At 41.0% G+C, this 23,446-nt stretch overlaps 1 protein-coding gene across 2 annotated transcripts in view; it reads left to right on the top strand.

The window, feature by feature from the left end:
• The window catches only part of SMC6 (structural maintenance of chromosomes 6), a 75,672-nt gene extending 67,093 nt beyond the window's left edge, over positions 1-8,579 (top strand). For both annotated transcript variants that reach the window (XM_006051879.4, XM_025261531.3), the window contains 4 exons: positions 766-871; positions 2,403-2,555; positions 5,888-5,985; positions 6,815-8,579. In XM_006051879.4, coding sequence (XP_006051941.2) covers positions 766-871; positions 2,403-2,555; positions 5,888-5,985; positions 6,815-6,929 — 472 coding nt within the window. In that variant the 3' untranslated portion in view covers positions 6,930-8,579. The remainder of the gene's footprint in view (positions 1-765; positions 872-2,402; positions 2,556-5,887; positions 5,986-6,814) is intronic.
• Positions 8,580-23,446: the final 14,867 nt, after the last annotated feature.

Below are 23,446 nucleotides of genomic sequence, written 5' to 3' on the forward strand. Positions count from 1 at the left end.
CCTGGGTTAGGAAGATCCCCCAGAGAAAGAAATGGCAACCCACTCCAGTATTCTTGCCTGGGAAGTCCCATGAACAGAGGAGCCTGGCAGGCTACAGTCCACGTGGTCACAAAAAGTTGGACACAACTTAGCAACAACAAATGAATGATAACCCAGTGAATAAAATAGCAATCTGACTGCATCCTTATAAAAAGAGTGTAAATAAATAATTCAGGAAGAAGGGAAAGGTCTCCCTGACAGCAGGATGCCATCTGATAAATAATGGAGTTTGTATTGTGTGAGGCAGTGTGTAAGGTACTGCAGATACATGACTAAGAGATTGCCCTTGCCATTTTTGCTACTATAAAGTTAGGAGGAGACAAGCTAATGAATAGGCCATTTACCACTATCTTAACACTGCTAAAGTTTAATCCTCTCAAGGGCATGATTTATGTCTTCTGTGTTAGGGTGATATTTTGTATAAATTAGGTGATTGATGCATTCATATGGACTGCCTGTAATACAATGGATTTTATTCTATGTGCAACATTTTTATTCATCTTATAGATGTTTTGTTTATTATAAAATGAATTGATAAAAATATGGAAACATAAATATAAAGACAAGGACAAAATCATCTAAAATTTTACCTATTTAAACGGACACCAGTGTTAACACCCTGGCGTATTTTCATCTGGTCTTACATGCTGGTTTAAAGCTCATGCTGAATCTACAGTTCTCTAAAACTTTGTAAACTTTTTAATGTGCTCAATGTCTTTTTTTAAGGTGTTTGACTTTACGATGTAAATTGTACTTTGACAACTTATTATCTCAGCGGGCGTATTGTGGAAAAATGAATTTTGACCACAAGAATGAAACTCTTACTATATCAGTAAGTATCTTAACTCTTTCCATGTTAATCATAGGAGGATAACCTGCTTCATTTCTTTTTCTGGGTGGGGGGCTTCATTTCTTTTGATGATAAGTTGATCTGTTGTCATAGGAAACAAAAGAACTTATTTTTAAGTTAAAGATAGTTTTTGCCAGTGTTGAAAATTAAATTAATTCTACTGACTAAAGCTGCTGTTGTAGCTCTTTCCCTTCCCCCCTGCGGACAACCATATTATTTTCTTATGGTGATAATTAAGGAATTTTGTTTTCAGTGGTAAATGTTTACCATCTCTTCTCACTCCACTGGCTCCTTTTTAAAATTCATACAGCATGTTAAATTTTGTGGGAGATTATAGAAAATCTGTAATTATTTTCAAAAGCAGTTTAACCACTAGATGTCACTAGAAATCAAGTAATAAAATAAAAACAACTATTTCTTGGCACTTAGAAATATTTGACAAAAAGAAATAAGACAATCTGGTTAATAGTAGCATCAAAAACAATAAAATACCTAGGAATAAATTAACCAAAGAAGTGAAAGCTCTATACAGTGAAAAGTATAAGACACTGACGAAAGAAATTGGCAGAGACGCAAATAAATGGAAAGATAAACCTTTATACATGAATCAGAAGAGTTGATATTGTTAAAATGTCTCTACCATCCAAAGCTGTCTATAGATTCAGTGCGATCCCTGTCTAAATTCCAAAGGCATTGTTCACAAAGAGAAAAAAACAGTCATAAAACTTGAATGGAACCAGATAAGATAGTAGCTAAAGCAATCTGGAGAAGAAAGAACAGTCTGAAAGCATCACATTTCCTGATTTCAGGCTGTGTTGCAAATATATAGTAACCAAAACAGTAACCAAAATAGACATACAGACCAGTGGAACTGAATTGTATGTTCTTGGCTCCTTTATCAAATATTAGTTTTCTGTATTTGCATGGGTTTATTTCAGGGCTCTCAAATTCTATTCCATTGGTCTATTTGTCAATTTTTATGCCAGTACTATACTGTATGTATATTTGAAAGTTGCTCAAACAGTAGATCTCAAAAATTCTCACCGCTGAAAGAAAAAAAAAAGGCAACCGTGTGAGTTAATGGACATGTTCACCTTATTGTGGTGATAATCATTTTGCAATGTATATGTTTGTGTCGTGTCCTATACCTCAAAGTTGTTAAATGTTAGTTTTATCTCAATGAAACTGGGTGGAGGCAATAACGGTTTTCATTTCCCTAATATTAATACTCTTATTAAGCTTTTAGAATTTTGGTATGTTAGACCTGGTTAAGGGGAGAAAATGTTTTCAATTAGATTTCTCACAGTAAAACAGAAGCCGCTGTTATACAGCTTATATTTTTACTTAAAATATTTTATATGGAATAGATGTCATTTCCAAGTCACTGACTGATTTCATTGCTCATCTTCATTTTTACTATAAATTCATCCTTTTTAAAATGGTAGCCAACCACTTCTGTAAAGAAGTTAATCTGACTTTTTTCTTCATTTTGTTTTTTGTTACCTCCTTCAAGGTTCAGCCTGGAGAAGGAAACAAAGCCGCTTTCAATGACATGCGGGCCTTATCTGGCGGTGAACGTTCATTTTCCACGGTTTGCTTCATTCTTTCTCTGTGGTCCATCGCTGAATCTCCTTTCAGATGCCTGGATGAGTTTGATGTCTACATGGTAGTGTTAACTTTTAAATTCTCGAGTTTTTCTGTTTTTTTGGTGGTGGTTTGAAATGTCTATTTTGAAAGGAAACTATTCGTTTGTTAGTTCTTCTCAACAGAAAAGATCCTGCTCTGTCAGTTCTGTCTGTGATAACTGGTAGGGAAGAGCTAAAGAATCCCAGTTCCTTCCCTTGCTAACACACCACATGGACTGGCCCCATCCTGGACTTGTGCTCTTTTCCCTCGTTTATTATGATAAGCAGTTCACCACCCTTGCTGTGACCTTCACACCACTGTTGTCTCCTTTCCTGTTCAGCCGCACTTTTCAAAAGAACAACCTCTGTAACGTGAGGAGCAAGAACATTGGACTTTGAAGTTAAAAAACTTAACATTGAGGCCTGCCTCTGTCACCAGTTACCCAGGTGACTGTGGACTCAGTATCCGTCCTCTTCAGGCCTCAGTTTCTTCATCTATAAAATAAGATCCTTAGCCTTTCCTCCCTCACAGGGTTAGAGTGAGGCTCCAGTGAGGTCTGCCTCACTGTGGTTCAGGCACATCGTAAGCCTCTCACTTCAGCTGTTCATTCAGCTGGGTTTGGACTGCAGTACCGCAGCGAAACTTGTTTAGCAAGGATCATAAATGAACGTTAATTCTTTGAAGTATTTGTACCACAGACTGAGCCTCCATCTCTTGAGCTGTGTCTTCTTACCGGTTTCCACACTCCTCTTTGTTCTCAACGTGCCAGTCTGTCCCCACCACCCCAGTTCATGTGCCCTTAAATGTTTAAGGTCTTCTTTGTTTTTTATAGTGGTGTGAGTTTCCCTGGATATCATGTTCTGCCTACTCCCCCACCTGTCACACACACACACAGTCCACAGTCTAGTACCTACATTTGCTGCTGTTGCTGCTAAGTCGCTTCAGTCGTGTCTGACTCTGTGCAACCCTATGGACAGCAGCCCTCCAGGCTCCTCTGTCCACAGGATTCTCCTACATTGGATTCCTACCAAATCTAAGCATCTCATCTGACATCTCTCTTGCCCCCTGTGAGACCTCATCTAGTGAACAGCCTACATCCCAAACTCAGCATGTCTGAGACTGAATTGGTTTTCCACTCAAAGCTTTTCTTTTCTTGAGTTCCTTTCTTTGATTATTCACAAATTGCCATTACCAACCCAACACCTGACTGCAACACCAGTGATTTATCTGTGATTCTTCTTTCCTTGTTACGCATTAAGTCTGACCTCTGTCTCCTCCTCTTCTATGATTTCTCCCTAGCCTCTGCTGCCTCTGTCACCTCTTCTGTCCTCAGCTCTTGCTCATTGTCTTCGTTCCCTGTCCAGACTTTCAGACTTTAATCCTGTTCCTTCTCACTTTCTCCTCACCATCTTGCCAGGTTTCTGTTTCTAAAATAAATCTAATTGTGATCACTCCCTTGTTTAAAAGTCTTTGGTTTAATTCTGTAGGGTGACTTTGAGACCCCTTATGGTACTGTATCCATCTACTTTTTCAGCTGGACTAAGCTGTTTGTGATTTTCCAAACACTGTGCCCTTCTTCCTTGTCCTCTGACTCATCTTTCAAGACTTGGTTTAGATGTCACCTTTATGTAGCTCCATACCGCCACCCTGCGGACAGGATTAGGGACTTCTCAGTTTCCTCAGCACCACTTTATATCAACTCATGCAATTGTATATTTTTATATTTTATAGTATATAATGTTCACCCACGTGGTGCTAGTGGTAGAGAATCTGCCTGGCAATGCAGGAGACGCTAGCGACAGAGGTTTCATCTGTGGGTTGGGAGCATCCCCTGGAGTAAGAAATGGCACCCCACTACAGTATTCTTGCCTGGAAAATCCCATGGGCAAAAGAGCCTAGTGGACTATAGTCCATGGGGTCACCAAAAAAAGAAAAGAGACAGAACTGAACACTACTACTATATAATATTCAATATATTGCACACATTTTATTATTACGTATTATATTTATTTAGCTTTCATTTTGTTGCATTCTCCTATTTTCATGTCTGAATCACTCACCAAATTATTTTTTAAGTTATCAACCATGTCTTAATCATATTTCTACCTCTTAATGCCTAGTACATAATTAGGATTTTAGAAGATGCTTATTTGCAAATCAGAATTCATATTTGCAAGCCACTTCAGTGGGTTTTTTCCTATGCTCTCATTCCTGAAGATTAAGAAATTCCTTTGAGATTTGGATTCAAAGCTGATTCACAAATCATAGATGATGATTGCTCTTTCCATACAATATTTTTGCCAAAATGCCATTATGCAGTCTTACCACACATATTATTTTTCATATTTAATTCTGAATAATTTCTTTCTCGTTCACAGACTTCGAGGTTTTTAATCGGAATGACATTTTGCCTTGTTGAAATTATTCAGAAAAATGTACCCAAGTTTGGAGAACCAGTCTAAAGGAAATGAATAAATATTTCTTGGTGCATTGGCAGCTTTGTTATTAAACGATAGACTTCCCTCCAGGCATTGTTTTGAAAGGACAGTATTCAGTTTGGGCAAGCCCTGGTTACTTTTGCACCTTAAGTTAGACTACAGATCTGCCAATGGAAGAATTTCTAGAAAAAGAGTCACTGAGCAGTATAGCCAGGATGCTGGGCCCTTGTCAGCCCTCCATAGTCCAGGTTCTAAACCACCATACTGTATGGCCACGTGTGGTTTCATTTGCTTGTGTTTTCATATTTCCGGAGTTTTCATGGAAGGGGAGAGATTCTTTCATTTTTATCGTTTTTTATTATTTAACTCAGAAGTTGTAAACACAAAGTTTAATTCATTTAGTTTCACAACCTATTGTATATAAACAGGCATTTTTTCCCTATACACTGATGTGCTATTTAACTTATTTTAAAGATTCAGTAGAGAAGTTAGTCTATAAATTCGAACTTATTATTGTACAAATTGTAGAAGGTGATGAGGACAGAGTTTTTAAAACACCTTAATCATTGAGGGAAAATTTAAGAGATTTAATAAGTTTGAATCTGGTCACTTTTGATACCATTCTCCTAACTATTACTGTAGAAATTAGATTCACTTTGCAACAGCTAATTTTGACTATTTTCTGATTATTTTAATTGTTAACTGTATTGGAGGCAAGGAGCTATACTTAAAAATACTTAGACTATAGAAATTCCTGAAAGGTATTTTCCCTAATAATTTAGATACTGGGTTTCACAGTATGTAAGAGTTGCTTGACATTGTAGATAATGGATGATCCTTGGATAAAAATCCAAGGGTGTGTAAAGTCCAAGGCTGCTTCCGCAAGAACATAATTGACACGGCAGCAGCTCTAACTTCTGGGTCTGTTCTCCAGGATATGGTTAACCGGAGGATTGCGATGGACATGATACTCAAGATGGCAGATTCCCAGCGCTTCAGACAGTTTATCCTGCTTACCCCTCAAAGCATGAGGTAACTTAAAATTTCTTCTGTGAATCCGTATATGTATATATATGTCAAGTATATAAAAGGAAGTAAGAAATCCTTTATATTCTTAATTTTTTAATGCAAATGCATAAGTGACCAATAAAAACAAACCCCTAAACTTATTCCAGAGATTGAAGGTAGTTTTTCCGTATTAGATACTTAAAATACTGTTTGTGTTATGTTCCTTCCATAATAGAGGAGGTTTTATTTGAATGTGAATATTTTTAGTATTTCTGTCTTGAATCTGCTCTTCTGTGGTTATCAGGAACCAACTAATATAAAGTAATTTTACTAACTTAGTTAGACGAAAGAAATAATTCATAGTCTCCCTAATCTTGAATCTTATTCTGGTGACTTACAAGTCTTTCTAAATAAAGAATACTACTTTGCTGTCAATCAGCATTTATTAGGTACCTGCATGGTGTCAGGCTCTGTGTCACTTAAAGTTGATATTCTTTCTCTAAAGCGGTCACTTGATCATTTGGGGGTTTAAGTTTATGACAGGAAATATTCAGGTGACTCCTTCCTGGCTAGATAAGAAGAGTAAGAGAGTTAGATGTTATATAAATCTCCTTCATTTTCTTTTTCCTCCAAAGTGAAAACTCATGCCATTAATCAGGAAGTTAATTTTTGAAAATGAAAATTTATTTCCTTCTTGTAAATTATATTTCTCCTAGAATTTCAGATATCAGACTTACATCCCCTCCCCCATTAGCAGCCATTTGACTTATATTTTCATGAGGTAGTATTAGAATTTTTTTTAATATGAAAAAGTTTACTTGGAAATTGGAGTAATTAATTTTGCTTCTTTTAGTTCACTTCCATCAAGTAAACTGATTAGAATTCTTCGAATGTCTGATCCTGAAAGAGGACAAACTACATTGCCTTTCCGACCTGTATCTCAAGAAGACGATGATGACCGGAGTTGATTTGTGACTTAATATGCCATGTCCTCATGTTGAAAGACATGTAAAGGGGAAAAGCATCCAGGACTATTTAAAGTAAAATGAAACAAGGTATTCTAAAATAAAAGAAGCTCCTTTATGTATCTGACATTATGTATTACAAAACATGTAAATAAGCCTAGAAAACCAGCCACAACCAGCGACTTAAAATTAACAGTTATTTTACTTTGAGAAAACCCAATTTCATAGTACTGGTTTTAAATCTTTTTGTTTTTTATTTTAACCATCTACTTTTATAGATTCTTTTTCAGAAGTTTCAAATTTTGTACATATGTACATGTACATATCTGTTAAGTTTGGGTTCATTTCTATAGTATTTTGTAAGAATTAAAATAAACATTTGAGCATCTGGTTATATTTAGTTTTGCTTTTCCAGGATATTACATTATTCTCATGGCAGAGGGTAGGGCTGTGGGCAGGGACCAGCTTCCAGTAGATTTATTGTCTGTTTTGTGCTTATTAACGAGGAAAGACCTACACAGGACCATAGAAACCTTGGTCACAACCTCCGCATCAGTTCAGTTCAGTTCAGTCACTCAGTCATGTCCGACTCTTTGTGACCCCATGAATCGCAGCACGCCAGGCCTCCGCATAGGTCATTGTTAATCCTGGAGCTACGATTGCAGATCTGGACTAGAGTTTTAATTACTGTGTTTCATCACATTTAATATGCTATTAAGGCACTTTCTCAGAGCACTGAAGCACTGCCAACTCTGACACAGTGCCTTTCCCTCAGTCCTGGACCATCAGCCACCCAGCTAAGTGTCCGATCTGTGTTGGAACCGGGTTACAACCCACTTGTGCCCCCGACCTGCAGTGTGCTTGCTTTCTTTAGAGTCCCTTGGTTTGCAGACCAAAGCCTCTTGAGCTCTGGCTCAGCTGAGAGGATGCAGGTCAGAGGGACTCTGCAGACCAGACTGAGAAGAAGGGCTGGGGAAACAGCTGCAGGCAGCTCCCCCTGGAGCAGAGAAGCGACCAAAAGTCAAAGGACCGGCTGCTGGGGGCAGGGTAGGGTGGAGCGGGTGTCAGTTGTGAGACACATCCTGGTTTAGAGTTGTTAAGAAGTGTGCTGCTTAGAATGATAAAATAACAGCCTGTTGTAAGCAATTGTGTTTATGAACGCTTTTTTTTTTTTAAAAGAAAACATGAGTAGAACGCCTGTTTGTATTCTTATGTTTGATACTAGGATTAGTGCTAACCTTTTTAAAAAGACGTGCATATCCAACAAGAATTCCCTCTATTGCTAGCAGTAAATATTTATGAAGTTAAAAGGAAGTATTTTAAGAACAAGGCAGTATTTTAAAAGCAGCGACACTTCTGTAGTTACTGAGAAAAATTGGATTTTGTTTTGGGTGAGGGGAGGGAGTCGAATTTAGTCCTAAGCGGAGATCAATTGGTAAATGAGAAGTCCAAAACTGTGCTTTTGTAATCTAAGAATTTGCAGAAAGAGGAAACATGCTGAATGTTTTAAACATCCCCCACTACCAAGACAAAGTCTGATTTTTTTAAAGTTACATTTATAATTCATTTGTATCAAAACTATTTTAACATACATGTGCTTTTTCAAATAAAAAAAAAGTAGAATATACCAAATACATAAACTTTTATCATCTACACAGCTTCAGTATCTGAGTTTTTGTGGTCATTTTTTAACGTTGTGGTTCTTAATACAAAATGGGAAAACTCCTCAGGTATCCAGGCATCTCTTGTTGAGCTGAAGATTTTTCATTGCTTTGGCCTCACAGAGTTTTGGTTTCAACTATCATAAGTGAAAATATTTTATATTTTCAATTAATATTCTAATTAATGATAATATTAATTAGAATAAAAAGAAATTGCTTCTTTAAAATACGTATAACTTCTAAAAATAAAACTTTATATATATTCAAAGTCATGTTTCTGTGAATTGGGGAAGATATTATAATTGACAAAATCAAGCCTCTTTGTGAATACTGACTTGAATGCCTCATACAGATGCCTCTTCCACCCCTGATTTATCATCAGGGCACCTATGACTGAACCAAGTCATAAAGTCTTGGGAAACAAGGAAGAAATGCTTCCTTGGGCTTTTAAATCCTACCTTCTCAGAATTTTGGGGTGAAAGTTGCTCAGTTGTGTCCAACTCTGTGAGGCCATGGACTATACAGTCCATGGAATTCTCCAAGGCAGAATACCCGAGTGGGTAGCCTTTCCCTTCTCCAGGGGATCTTCCCAACCCAGGGATCGAACCCAGGTCACCCACATTGCAGTCGGATTCCTTACCAGCTGAGCCACAAGGGAAGCCCAAGAATACTGGAGTGGGTAACCTATCCCTTCTCCAGCAGATCTTCCCAACCCAGGAATCGAACTGCGGTCTCCTGCTTTGCAGGCGGATTCTTTACCACCTGAGCTATGATTAAAGTCATTCTCAAGTAAACCAAGATGTAAGTAATAGTGTTTCTCATACTGATGATCAATCCTAGAGATTCAGGGATCACATTCTTAAGTATTTTCCCTTCTCCCTTCTTCCCATCACCTGATGCCTTTTTGCATGTCTTCAAAATGTCTGGGCTGTTTTATGTGGAGATCTACATGTTTTATATGGAGATCTAAATTTTTATTTGGAGTTATGCCTAAGAAACTATTGCCTGCAACTCAAAACCTGGATCAGAATTGTTGCTGACTGTGATGGACATCAAGTGATCCAGAGTACCTGATTAGAAAATTTCCTGAATACGAATTACATGTGGTACAAATTATGTCCTGAGTCAATAGTTATCTGGTTAGATTTTTTACTTTATTCATCTACATAGAGGCCTGTACTTTGTGTCACTCAGATTTTCAGAATAGGTTTGAAACTTGTAGCTCTAAAAGTTACTGATCTTTCATGATTTTTAACTAAGTACCTGTGGGCTTGAAGGTATATCAAAATATTTTTTTGTTATATCTTTAAGGAGTTTTGTTCTTTAAAGAGTGAATATAAATTAGTTGTTTCTTTGAGTTGGCAAATTAAATTTTCCTAATTTTATATAATATCAATACCATGTGCTAGGGACTATTTTAAGCACTGGTAATCCTACTGTAATACAAAATCTACCTTCATGGAGCTTAAAGTCTAGCTAGAGAAACAGTATCACATGTTATTTCAAGGTATGGTCATTGCTATGAATAATAATAGGGTAAGGAGTTGAGATGGAGAGGAGAGGTATTTTAGATGGAGTGTTAGGAAAAGACTTGGCAGAAGCTAATATTTAAGCAAAGGTCTGAAACAAGTAAGAGAAGAGCCATGGAAAGATGGATGTAGGGTTGACACTTCAAGACGAAGATGAGTGCAAAGGCCTTACTTAGTGCAAGAATGAACTTCACATTTCAAGATCTCAAGGCCAGAACTTGGTGAGTATAAGGAATGAAGTTCATAGGCAGACAAGTAATATGGTTTGAGGTCCTGGGCAGGTTTTCAGACCTAGTCTAGAGATCATTTTCAAAGAATCTCTCCACCTATGACAGGAGTTAGAAGGAGTTAGGAGTTTGGGCCAACATGGAAAGAGCAAACAATCTGGAGACTTCTGCCATGATCCAGGTGAGAGGTCACAGGGGTGACTTGGACCAGATAATGAGGATAGAAGCATTTGGATTTGAAGTTCAGAGGCAGTAGGACTTGCTGATGAGAATACTGTTGACCCTTGAACAATGAGGGAGTTCAATTCAGTCGCTCAGTCGTGTCCGACTCTTTGCGACCCCATGAGTCGCAGCACGCCAGGCCTCCCTGTCCATCACCAACTCCCGGAGTTCACTCAGACTCAACGTGCATTGAGTCAGTGATGCCATCCAGCCATCTCATCCTCTGTCGTCCCCTTCTCCTGCCCCCAATCCCTCCCAGCATCAGTCTTTTCCAATGAGTCTCCTCTTCACATGAGGTGGCCAAAGTACTGGAGTTTCAGTTTCAGCATCAGCCCAACCAAAGAACACCCAGGGCTGATCTCCTTTAGAATGGACTGGTTGGATCTCCTTGCAGTCCAAGGGACTCTTAAGAGTCTTCTCCAACACCACAGTTCAAAAGCATCAATTCTTTGGCGCTCAGCTTTCTTCACAGTCCAACTCTCGCATCCATACATGACCACTGGAAAAACCACAGCCTTGACTAGACAGACCTTGGTTGGTAAAGTAATGTTTCTGCTTTTGAATATGCCATCTAGGTTGGTCATAAATTTCCTTCCAAGGAGTAAGTGTCTTAATTTCATGGCTGCAATCACCATCTGCAGTGATTTTGGAGCCCCAAAAAATGAAGTCTGACACTGTTTCCACTGTTTCCCCATCTATTTCCCATGAAGTGATGGGACCAGATGCCATGATCTTAATTTTCTGAATGTTGAGCTTTAAGCCAACTTTTTCACTCTCCTCTTTCATTTTCATCAAGAGGCTCTTTAGTTCCTCTTCACTTTCTGCCATAAGGGTGGTGTCATCTGCATATCTGAGGTTACTGATACTTCTCCCGGCAATCTTGATTCCAGCTTGTACTTCCAGCCCAGCGTTTCTCATGATGTACTCTGCATATAAGTTAAATAAGCAAGGTGACAATATATAGCCTTGACGTACTCCTTTTCCTATTTGGAACCAGTCTGTTCCATGTCCAGTTCTAACTGTTGCTTCCTGACCTGCATATAGGTTTCTCAAGAGGCAGGTCAGGTGGTCTGGTATTCCCATCTCTTTCAGAATTTTCCACAGTTTATTGTGATCCACACAGTCAAAGGCTTTGGCATAGTCAATAAAGCAGAAACAGATGTTTTTCTGGAACTCTTGCTTTTTTGATCCAGCGGATGTTGGCAATTTGATCTCTGGTTCCTCTGCCTTTTCTAAAACCAGCTTGAACATCTGGAAGTTCACCGTTCACGTATTGCTGAAGCCTGGCTTGGAGAATTTTGAGCATTATTTTGCTCGAGTGTGAGATGAGTGCAATTGTGCAGTAGTTTGAGCATTCTTTGGCATTGCCTTTCTTTGGGATTGGAATGAAAACTGACGTTTTCCAGTCCTGGGGCCACTGCTGAGTTTTCCAAATTTGCTGGCATGTTGAGTGCAGCACTTTCACAGCATCATCTTTCAGGATTTGAAATAGGTCAACTGGAATTCCATCACCTCCACTAGCTTTGTTCATAGTGATGCTTTCTAAGGCCCACTTGACTTCACTTAACACGGCAGTTAAAGGCAGTCAAAAATCCTAGTTTATCATCAGCCCTCCACATATACATTTCTACCCCTGGCATCATGGTTCGGAAAGCACTGTTATTTAGTCACTGAGTCGTGTACAACTGCATCATCATGGACTGTAGCCCACCAGGCTCCTCTGTCCTTGGGATTTCCCACGCAAGAACACTGGAGTGGGCTGCCATTTCCTTTTAGTATTTACTGTTGAAAAGATCCACCTATAAGTGGGCCCTCACAGTTCAAATCTGTACTGTTCAAGGGTCAGCTGTACTGTAGAGTTGTGAGAGGAACCAAGGATCATTGGCTGGGAGCCTGGGGTCTAAAACCCTGGATGAGTGATGGAGTCATTCATAGAGCTAGGGAAGATGTGGGGTAGGGGAGAAAAATGGACGGCTGGTGGGGAGACGTAAACTGGCTCTGATTTGAGCAGGCGGCGGCGTTTGAGACAGTCGTTTAGTTAATTGGGTATTTGATGGGTTACTGTACGTTGGTAAATGTAAGAACTTGGGAAATCATAGCATAAGGTAAGAGTCTAGAGATTTATATTTTGCTGCAAAATGCTGGGAAGAACCCAAATTGCATGCCCAAGATATTTGGGAAACTGAATTGCTTACACAAAAGGCCCTATGGGAACTGTGTCATTTTATTTAGAAGCTAATTGACTATCATTTTCTCACTAAACCCCTACACATCTGGTGAGGTAAGGCTCTCTGAAGACGTCTGCTGAAGCATGTGTTTTACTTCCTGACATGGTTTCCGACAGTGTAGGGAAATAATCATCTGGCTTCTTTAAGAAAGTTGTTCATATTATTCATCTAGAGATGGTGATCCTGAAGGAAGGAACTACAGGAAAGATGAAGCCTTAAAGCAGTATGAGTCCTTTTTAGAAATAGTTTTATAGCTATTCAAGAAAAATGAAATAATACAAGAGGAAATATGGATACTTAGTATTTCAAACTAATGAAAGAGTTCAAGTTAGCATAAAAGTAAGGCATTTGGAAGCATTTTCTTTTCAGGACAGCAGGAGTTAAAGAGCCAGTTGACAGGGTAATCAAAATAGCTGAGTGTAAGCTGAAACAGAACGTAGGCCACTGAATGATGAGAGGATGCCCATAGCTTCTCCTTTCTCAAGGGACCACTGAGGCTGGGAGGGGCACAGGTTCCTGAGCATCCTTGTCACTGAGCTGTGTGTGTGTGTGGTGTGTGTGTGTGTGTGTGTGTGTGTGTGTGCACACACTGGGAGGGACACAGGTTCCTGAGCATCCTTGTCACTGAGCTCTGTGTATGTGTGTACACACACACACACTGTGAGGGACACAGGTTCCTGAGCATCCTTGTCACTGAGCTGTGTGTGTGTGTGTGTGCGTGCACACACTGGGAGGGACACAGGTTCCTGAGCATACTTGTCTTGAGCTGTGTGTGTGTGTGTGTGTGTGTGTGTGCGCACCCTGGGAAGGACACAGGTTCCTGAGCATCCTTGTCACAGGTGTGTGTGTGCGCACGCACGCTGTGAGGGACACAGGTTCCTAAGCATCCTTGTTGCTGAGGGGTGTGTGTGTGTGTGTGTGTGTGTGTGTGCACACTGTGAGGGACACAGGTACCTGAGCATCCTTGTTGCTGAGGATGTGTGTGTGTATGTGTGTGTGGGTGTGTGTGCTGGGAGGGACACAGGTACCTGAGCATCCTTGTCACTGAGAGTGTGCATGTGTGTGTGCGCGCACGCTGTGAGGGACACAGGTTCCTGAGCATCCTTGTTGCTGAGGGTGTGTGTGTGTGTATGTGTGTGTGGGTGTGTGTGCTGGGAGGGACACAGGTACCTGAGCATCCTTGTCACTGAGAGTGTGTGTGTGTGTGTGCGTGCACGCTGTGAGGGACACAGGTTCCTGAGCATCCTTGTTGCTGAGGGTGTGTGTGTGTGTATGTGTGTGTGGGTGTGTGTGCTGGGAGGGACACAGGTACCTGAGCATCCTTGTCACTGAGAGTGTGCGTGTGTGTGTGCGTGCACGCTGTGAGGGACACAGGTTCCTGAGCATCCTTGTTGCTGAGGGTGTGTGTGTGTGTATGTGTGTGTGGGTGTGTGTGCTGGGAGGGACACAGGTACCTGAGCATCCTTGTCACTGAGAGTGTGCGTGTGTGTATGTGTGTGTGGGTGTGTGTGCTGGGAGGGACACAGGTACCTGAGCATCCTTGTCACTGAGAGTGTGCGTGTGTGTGTGCGCGCACGCTGTGAGGGACACAGGTTCCTGAGCATCCTTGTTGCTGAGGTGTGTGTGTGTGTGTGTGTGTGTGTGTGTGTGTGTGCACGCGTGCTTAAATGGAACTTGATTCCAGAAATTGTCATGGCTTACCTTCAACTCTGGTCCATGCAATACTTATTTCCTTCTACCTCCTTTCTTCATTCCCTGAGGTAGATTATATTTTTTAAAGAGGACCACACAAAAGATCCCTTCCATCGTCTTCCAAAACCTTGCTTTGTAGAGTCTAATTCCCTTCTTAAGCTAGACAGATTTGTATGTCACTTATAACCACTAGAATGACAGTATGTAAAAATGTGTTGACTTTGATGGCTCAGTCAGAAAACGCAATGAAAAGAAAGAGAAGTCCCTCCTTGGTCTCTAGAACATTCATGCCGGATCACTGTGCCTCCATGGAAGCAGTCTGACTTCCCTGAGGCTGCCACTCCATGAGGCAGCCTGAACGAGACTAGCCTGTGTAGGAAAACCACTTGGAGAAGCCCTGGGACTACATGAAGAGAAGTGCCCAGCCACCCTCAGCTGCTCCAACCCCACCAAAACCCCCGTCTCTGTCCATCTGCATGAGATCTCCAAGCCAGAACTGCCCAACGGAGTCCTTCCTGACACCCTGGCCCAAACAACCATGGGAGATAATACAGTAGTTACTGTTTCAAGCCATTAAGTTTTGGGGGGATTTGTCACATAGTATTGGAGAAGGAAACGGCAACCCACTCCAGTATTCATGCCTGGAAAATCCCATGGACCAAGGAGCCTGGTGGGCTACAATCCATGGGGTCGCAAAGAGTCAGACACGACTGAGCGACTTCTGTGTGTGTGTCACAGAGTATTAGTAACAAACATTTTGGCATCTGAGAAAAGGAAAAACCAAATAAAAATGAATTTAAACCATATGGCACTGATTGGAAAGACCTTGAAGTTTAGATTCACAAGCACATAAATTCAAAGGACCTAGAGGAAGATGCTCATGGAAGCTTAAAAGGGCCTTAGGGAGAGTGTTAGAAAATAAAGCATTTCAAGGATGCTCTTGGTGAGAGCTAAAAGAGGAAAATGCCATTGGAAGCAGGAGTGAAAAGGGGACCCTTGTTATGTACTGATGGAAAGTTGGCAGAGCTGATGCCGTGGTACTAATAACATGGAAAGTAGGAAATGTACCTAATCCACTGGTGATCTAGCTGAAGAGATGTGTAGGTAGAATGTGAAAAGTTACTGCTGGTTTCTTGCTGCCTATGACAAAACATGAGAGAGGAGAGATTAACTAAAAGGTCAGCAGTTACATATAAGGAGCCAGGACTAGTTTTTATTTCCACCCTCTCCCAGATGACAACTAATTTTTACACTATGGAGAGGCTTCCGTGCAAAATAAAATCCAGGGTAGAACACTGTAAGACCCTTGCTTAGGACCTCAGAAAGACTTAAGGCAGGGCTTTTAGACCTTTTCAGACAGATAAAAGACCCCTCTTTCTGAGGGTGTGACTTTTGGGTGCCCTTCATTAAACAATAGTTAAGAATATCAGGGGTGTTGTTCCCAAGCAATCACACAATGGGCCCTTGCTAATGGCATGGGTTTTATAAGTTCAGTTCAGTCACTTAGTCATGTCCGACTCTTTGCGATCCCATGGACTCCAGCACACCAGTCTTCCCTGTCCATCACCAACTCCCGAAGCCTACTCAAACTCATGTCCATCGCGTTGGTGATGTCATCCTCTGTCATCCCCTTCTCCTCCCACCTTCAATCCTTCCCAGCATCAGGGTCTTTTCAGATGAGTTGGTTCTTCGAATCAGATGGCCAAAGTAGTGGAGTTTCAGCTTCAGCATCAGTCCTTCCAGTGAATATTCAGGACTGATTTCCTTTAGGATGGACTGGTTGGATCTCCTTGCAGTCCAAGGGACTCTCAAGAGTCTTCTCCAACACCACAGTTCAAAGGTATCAATTCTTTGACACTCAGCTTTCTTTATAGTCCAACTATCACATCCATACATGACTACTGGAAAAACCATAGCTTTGACTAGATGGACCTTTGTTGGTAAAGTAATATCTCTGCTTTTTAATATGCTGTCTAGGTTGGTCATAACTTTCCTTCCAAGGAGCAAGTGTCTTTTCATTTCATGGCTGCAGTCACCATCTGCAGTGATTTTGGAGCCCCCAAAAATAAAGTCACTCACTGTTTCCATTGTTTCCCCATCTATTTGCCATGAAGTGATGGGACCAGATGCCATGATCTTAGTTTTCCGAATGTTGAATTTTAAGCCAACTTTTTCACTCTCCTCTTTCACTTTCATCAAGAGGCTCTTTAGTTCTTCTTTGCTTTCTGCCATAAGGGTGGTGTCAGCTGCATATCTGAGGTTATTGATATTTCTCCCAGCAATCTTGATTCCAGCTTGTGATTCATCCAGGCTGGCATATCACATGATGTACTCTGTATATAAGTTAAATAAGCAGAGTGACAGTATACAGCCTTGACATACTCTTCCCAATTTGGAACCTGTCTTTTGTTCCATGTCCAGTTCTAACTGTTGCTCCTTGACCTGCGTACAGATTTCTCAGGAGGCAGGTCAGTCTGGTATTCCCATCTCTAAGAATTTTTCAGTTTATTGTGATCCACACAGTCAAAGGCTTTGGAGTATTCAATAAAGCAAAAGTAGATTTTTTTTCTGTTTTTTGTTGTTGTTGTTGTTGTTTTGTTTTTTTGCTTTTCCCATGATCCAGTGGATGTTGGGAATTTGATCTCTGGTTTTTTCTCACTTTTCTAAATCCAGCTTGAACATCTGGGAATTCATGGTTCATGTACTGTTGAAGCCTGGCTTGGAGAATTTTGAGCATTACTTTGCTAGTGTGTGAGATGAGTGCAATTGTGCAGTAGTTTGAACATTCTTTGGCATTGCCTTTCTTTGGGATTGGAATGAAAGCTGACCTTTTCCAGTCCTGTGGCCTCTGCTGAGTTTTCCAGATTTGGTGGTATATTGAGTGCAGTAGTTTCTCAGCATCATCTTTTAGGATTTGAAATAGCTCAACTGGAATTCTCTCACCTTCACTAGTTTTGTTCGTAGTAATGCTTCCTAAGGCCCATTTGACTTCCCATTCCAGGATGGCTGGCTCTAGGTTGGTGATCACACCATCATGGTTACCTGGGTTATGAAGATCTTTTTTGTACAGTTCTTTTGTGTATTCTTGCCACCTCTTCTTAATATCTTCTGCTTCTGTTAGATCCATACCATTTCTGTCCTTTATTGTGCTCATTTTTGCATCAAATGTTCCCTTGGTATCTCTAATTTTCTTGAAGAGATCTCTAGTCTTTCCCATTCTGTTGTTTTCTTCTATTGCTTTGCACTGATCACTGAGGAAGGCTTTCTTATATCTCCTTACTATTCTTTGGAACTCTGCATTCAAATGGGCATATCTTTCCTTTTCTCCTTTGCCTTTAGCTTCTCTTCTTTTCACAGCTCTTTGTAAGGACTTGTCAGACAACCATTTTGCCTTGTTGCATTTCTTTTTCTTGGGGATGGTCTTGATCACTGCCTCATGTACATGTCACAAACCTCTGCCCTAGTTCTTCGGGCACTCTATCAGATCTAATCCCTTAAATCTATTTCTCACTTCCACTGTATAATCTTAAGGGATTTGATTTAGGTCATACCTGAATGGTCTAGTGCTTTTCCCTGCTTTCTTCAATTTAAGTCTGAATTTGGCAATAAGGAGTTCATGATCTGAGCCACAGTCAGCTCCCGGTCTTATTTTTGCTGACTGTATAGAGCTTTTCCATCTTTGGTTGAAAAGAATATAATCAATCTGATTTCAGTATTAACCATCAGGTGATGTCCATGTGTAGAGTCTTCTCTTGTGTTGTTGGAAGTGGGTGTTTGCTATGACCAGTGTGTTCTCTTGGCAAAACTGTTAACCTTTGACCTGCTTCATTTTGTACTCCAAGTCCAAATTTGCCTGTTACTCCTGGTATCTCTTGACTTCCTACTTTTGCATTCCAGTCCCCTCTCACAGGACTTTATAAACTGATCCATAAAAAAACTGTAAGATTTTTCTTTAAAGAATTGTATCAGCTTAGACTGAAAGAGACAGTACAAAAATGAAAACACGTTTTTATACTCCTGAAACCTTATGGGCCGGCAGTAAGCAGAGAAACCACTCAGATATAAACAGGCTACTTTTTTTGTGAAAAAGGAAAGCTAACTCAGAAGGTAGAAACAAGAACACAAAAGGCAGAGCCAAAAGCCATGGAGAACAACCAGCAGAAAGTAGGACTGAGCCTTAATCAAGGAAATTACAAGATGTACCTAGCTGGATATCAGAATTACTATGGACCAGAGACTACCTTAAGGTTTCCAGTTTCCCCTTTTTTCAAAGTGTGTCTCTACAGTAGTTATGCTTCAGTTCAGTTCAGTTGCTCAGTCGTGTCTAACTCTTTGCGACCCCATGGGCTGCAACACGCAAGGCTTCCCTATCCATCACCAACTCCCAGAGCTTACTCAAACTCATGTCCATTGAGTTGGTGATGCCATCCAACCATCTCATCCTCTGTCGTCCCCTTCTCCTGCCTTCAGTCTTTCCCAGCATAAGGGTCTTTTCAAATAAGTCAGTTCTTCCCATCAGGTGGCCAAAGGATTGGAGTTTCAGCTTCAGCATCAGTCCTTCCAATGAGTATTCAGGACTGATCTCCTTTAGAATCGACTGGTTGGATCTCCTTGCAGTCCAAGGGACTCTCAAAAGCCTTCTCCAACACAACAGTTCAAAAGTATCAATTCTTCAGCGCTCAGCTGTCTTTAAAGTCCAACTCTCACATGTATACATGACCACTGGAAAAACCATAGCTTTGACTATGCTTCCCCATCCCAAACATTCTATGTTGTGTAAGGCAGGTGGGAAAGGGGGCGATAATTACCTATTGGTTATCCACAGGCCTTTGGATTAAAAAGAATGATCTCAATGTGCTACATCTGATGAACCAACTCTGAGGAGCCTTTAGATGATGAGATCAGGGGCTTCAAGCCCCACCCTGAAGTCATAATGGGATGAGACTTTTGTCGATACTTGGGAGCAGGTGAAGGCATTTTGAAGGTGGAAGAGATGGATTGTGGACACAGGGCAGACTGTGGCCGATGGTTTTCCAAAAAGGGTGGCAACAACATTGCTCCTGTTCTTCTAGAAACTTTAAAAAACCAATCAAGAAAGACATGGAGTCTAATTTCCTTCATGACTATGGGCTAGGTTTGTGACTTTCCTGTAATCAATGGAATGCCGTGGAAGTGCTACTTCATGACAATTGAGGTTAGGTCAGAAAAGACTATGAAACTTCCAGTTTCTTTGCAGGAATGCCTGTGGTGGAGATCTGAACCATCAGGTAAGTACTATGGCTGCTGTGAGGTCGCCATGCTGTGAGGAAGCACATACGAGCCTGATTGGAGACACTCTGAGGCTGGAAGGGGAGAGATGCCCTCTCCACTCCAGGCTGCTCCAGGGACCTGTTTCAGCTCAAACTATCATGTGACTGCAACTGCATGAGCAACCCCCAACCAGAAACATTCAGGTGAACCTTCTCAAATTCCTGACCCACAGTAGCTGTGAAGAGTATCAAGATGATGATTTCTATTTTAAGCCATCACTGCTTGGAGAGGATAAAATGTTGTGGTACACCCCTCAACTCTAATGTGATATTTCCTTTTATTTTATGTGCCTTTAGTGTTCTTTTGTGAGAATGTATGCTTCATTTGTATGTATTATACTGTGCAACAGATTTCACTGTTGCTTTTTCTCCCTTTCAGGATTGTAAAAACCCATGTGTGGGCGTTGGCTCCCAGCTGGAAGGTGAGTAGGCCATAGGGTGAATGTACCACGTCTTACTTACCTAGTCTTCTAGTCACGAACCACTAGTCGCCTCCAGTCCCCACACCAGAAACAGAGTTGTCATGGACATGCTGGGAAAAGTCCCCATACAGACCCCTGTGAGAGCATCTTGAGCAAAATACCCAGGAGTGGGGATGTTGGGTCAGAGGGCATATGTGCACTTATTCTAACCAATACTGCCAGACTGCTCTCAGCCCTCTGCAACAGTCTACTCTAGTAGAGCAGTGAGGACTAAAACAAATAATAAGATGTTCATTTGCTGGCCCAGTTTCTACATTATATTTATTTTCCAGTGAGTCTGCTGGGAAAATAAGATCATGGCAGGCGGTCCCATCATTTCATGGCAAATAGATGGGGAAACAGTGGCCGACTTTATTCTTTTGGGCTCCAAAATCACTACAGATGGTGACTGCAGCCATGAAATGAAAAGACACTTGCTCCTTGGAAGAAAAGTTATGACCAACCTATACAGCATATTAAAAAGCAGAGACATTACTTTGCCAACAAAGGTCCATCTAGTCAAAGCTATGGTTTTTCCAGTAGTCACATATGGATGTGAGAGTTGGACTTTAAAGAAAGCTGAGAGCAGAAGAATTGATGCTTTTGAACTGTGGTTTTGGAGAAGACTCTTGAGAGTCCCTTGGACTGCAAGGAGATCCAACCAGTCAATCCTTAAGGAAATCAGTCCTGAATATTCATTAGAAGGATTGATGCTAAGGCTGAAACTCCAATCCTTTGGCCCCCTGATGCGAAGAACTGATTCATTTGAAAAGACCCTGATGCTGGGAAAGATTGAGGGCAGGAGGAGAAGGGGAAGACAGAGAATGAGATAGTTGGATGGCATCACTGGCTTGATAGACATGAGTTTGAGTAAAATCCGGGAGTTGCTGATGGACAGGGAAGCCTGGTGTGCTGCAGTCCATGGGGTCGCAAAGAGTCAGACACAACTGAGTGACTGAACTGAACTGAACTGAGTCTGCTGGAGGGTGTGTTTTGTTCTTGTTCTTGTTTGTTTGGCTGCATCAAGGGGCATAGGGGATGTTAGTTCCATGTGGCATCTTAGCTCCCTGAGCAGGGATCAAACCCATGCCCCTATGGTGGAAATGTAGAGTCTTAATTGCTAGACCACCAGGGAAGACCCTGGAGAGTTTGTTTCCCCAAATACCCATGTGGCTCACTTCCGTCGCTTGGGTCTTACATCAGTGTCACCTAACCAGCTTAGAGCAAACACCACTGCTGCATCCCATCGTTTTCCATCTGTCTTCACCTCTTGTGCTTTTCTTCAGAGTTCTTACAACTGGAAGTTTGTGTGAGTGTGTGGTTACTGTCTGTCTCTCCCCAGAAGAATTGTGTTGGGGGCATTATAGGTGATCAGTCAAAATTTGCTAAGAATTCATTGACTCGAGCTTGATTTCACCAAGTGCCTTTCTAAGGTGTCTTCCCAGTTCCTCAACCCTCCACCTCCACACCACCCTCAATCAGAGGAGAGAGTACTGGGGGCTCTGAATGACCCCATCTCCCCCTGCCTCCACTCTGGACTCACCAAGCACAGGGTTAAGGGCACCCGGAAGTCCTATGAGCCCTTGGGACTGTTCTCTCTGGGGGCGGAAGTGTGGTCTGGCAGGGTTTCAGGTACCGCCAGTCTCCTGAGAGTTTGTGGGGAGTTTTGCTCATTCCCAGTTTCTTGCTGAATAGATGAATGGAATCGTCAGGTCCTGGTCTCTGGTCTCACTTAAGGATCCTAAGACAGACAAGGGATGAATATTTAGGAAAAAAGGCAGTCCATAAAAAGTGAAGTTTAGCACTGTACTGTCTGATACGATGACAACTCGCTACATGGGGCAAATTAAATGTAAATTAATTAAAATGAAAAATTCAGTTTGCCAGTCATATTAGCTGAACTTGAAGTGCTCCAAAGTCACACACAACCAGTGCAGAAGTTTCCACCATCCCAGCAAGTTCTACTGGATGGTCCTGGAGAAAGAAACCTGTCTCATCCATTCTTGCTCTGAAAACACAAACCCACCCCTAGGGCTCTTCATGGAATGTCTGCCTTCCTTCCTCAAGCTCAAAACGGTCAGGATTTTGTTCCATCTTTAAAACCACGACTACGTTTATGATTTGGCAAGACAGAAGGCCCCTTTTCTGCCAGCATCTTTCAGAGGATGCTTCTCACTCAGTGTGTTGTGTAGAACATAACACATAGTTGTGTAAAACATAACACAGTCACACTGAGATAGCATGTATTGTCATATAGTGAGCATTTTTTGAGAATGAGCAAGTTTTATGTTTTATTTAAACTTGACATGCTATATTAATTTTCCCTCTTCTGAGGGCCAGGATGAAGTATTGAGAAGTCGCTTTTTTCCCGTTGGTTCTCACTACGTCTTTGAATTTCCAAGTTGTGTGTTCAAAGGGAAATTTAGTATGTTTGTTCCTACCGACCCTGGATGATCATGAAACATCTGTTTCCAATTTAAAATTATGAAATAAGAACTGAGGGGAAAAGTCAAATGTTATAAATTTATTTGGGACATCTATTGCCACCTCTTTGGAAGCCTTTGAAAATTCAAGCAGAAGTCAATACACATCCATCTTTTTTTTTTTACTTTCAATAAATAATATCTTTGAGTATATGCATATTATAGATAGATATATTTATGAGTCATTTAGCAGAGTTTGTAAGGTTTATACTGCATTAATTCCAACACAGCTCTTTCCAGGTTGATAGGGTGCAAATGAGGTAAGAATTAAGGCAGACCTAAAAGGCATGCAAATGTCATACATTTATATTCACTGATAATACAAGCTCTTGTGTGTGGACCACACAGAGGAGTCCAGATCTCCTCGGTGTGTCTGTCTAGTACTATTTTACAGGAGAATGGTGACACAGTTTAAAATTCAGTTACATTACCGTGGGGGTCTCAGTGCTTCTAACATTATGTAATCAAGGAGACACAAGCATTAGCAAAACATGAACAAGAAATCATAGAACTCTTTGCAGCACGTTTCTGCCCAGGCTTTGGAGGAGGAAGGTTTTTTATGAAATGATATTACACATATCACATTGTGGCAGGTTGTCTGTTTTAGAATATATGCTTTTTAAAATTCATTAGCAAATGACATTCTCATGCACACAAGTGTTTCAAACACAAGAAGCAAGTCCATTTATAGGTAGTCCAAGCAATATT

The sequence above is a fragment of the Bubalus bubalis genome, chromosome 12 (genome assembly GCF_019923935.1).
Source record: "Bubalus bubalis isolate 160015118507 breed Murrah chromosome 12, NDDB_SH_1, whole genome shotgun sequence".
Lineage (NCBI taxonomy): Eukaryota > Metazoa > Chordata > Mammalia > Artiodactyla > Bovidae > Bubalus > Bubalus bubalis.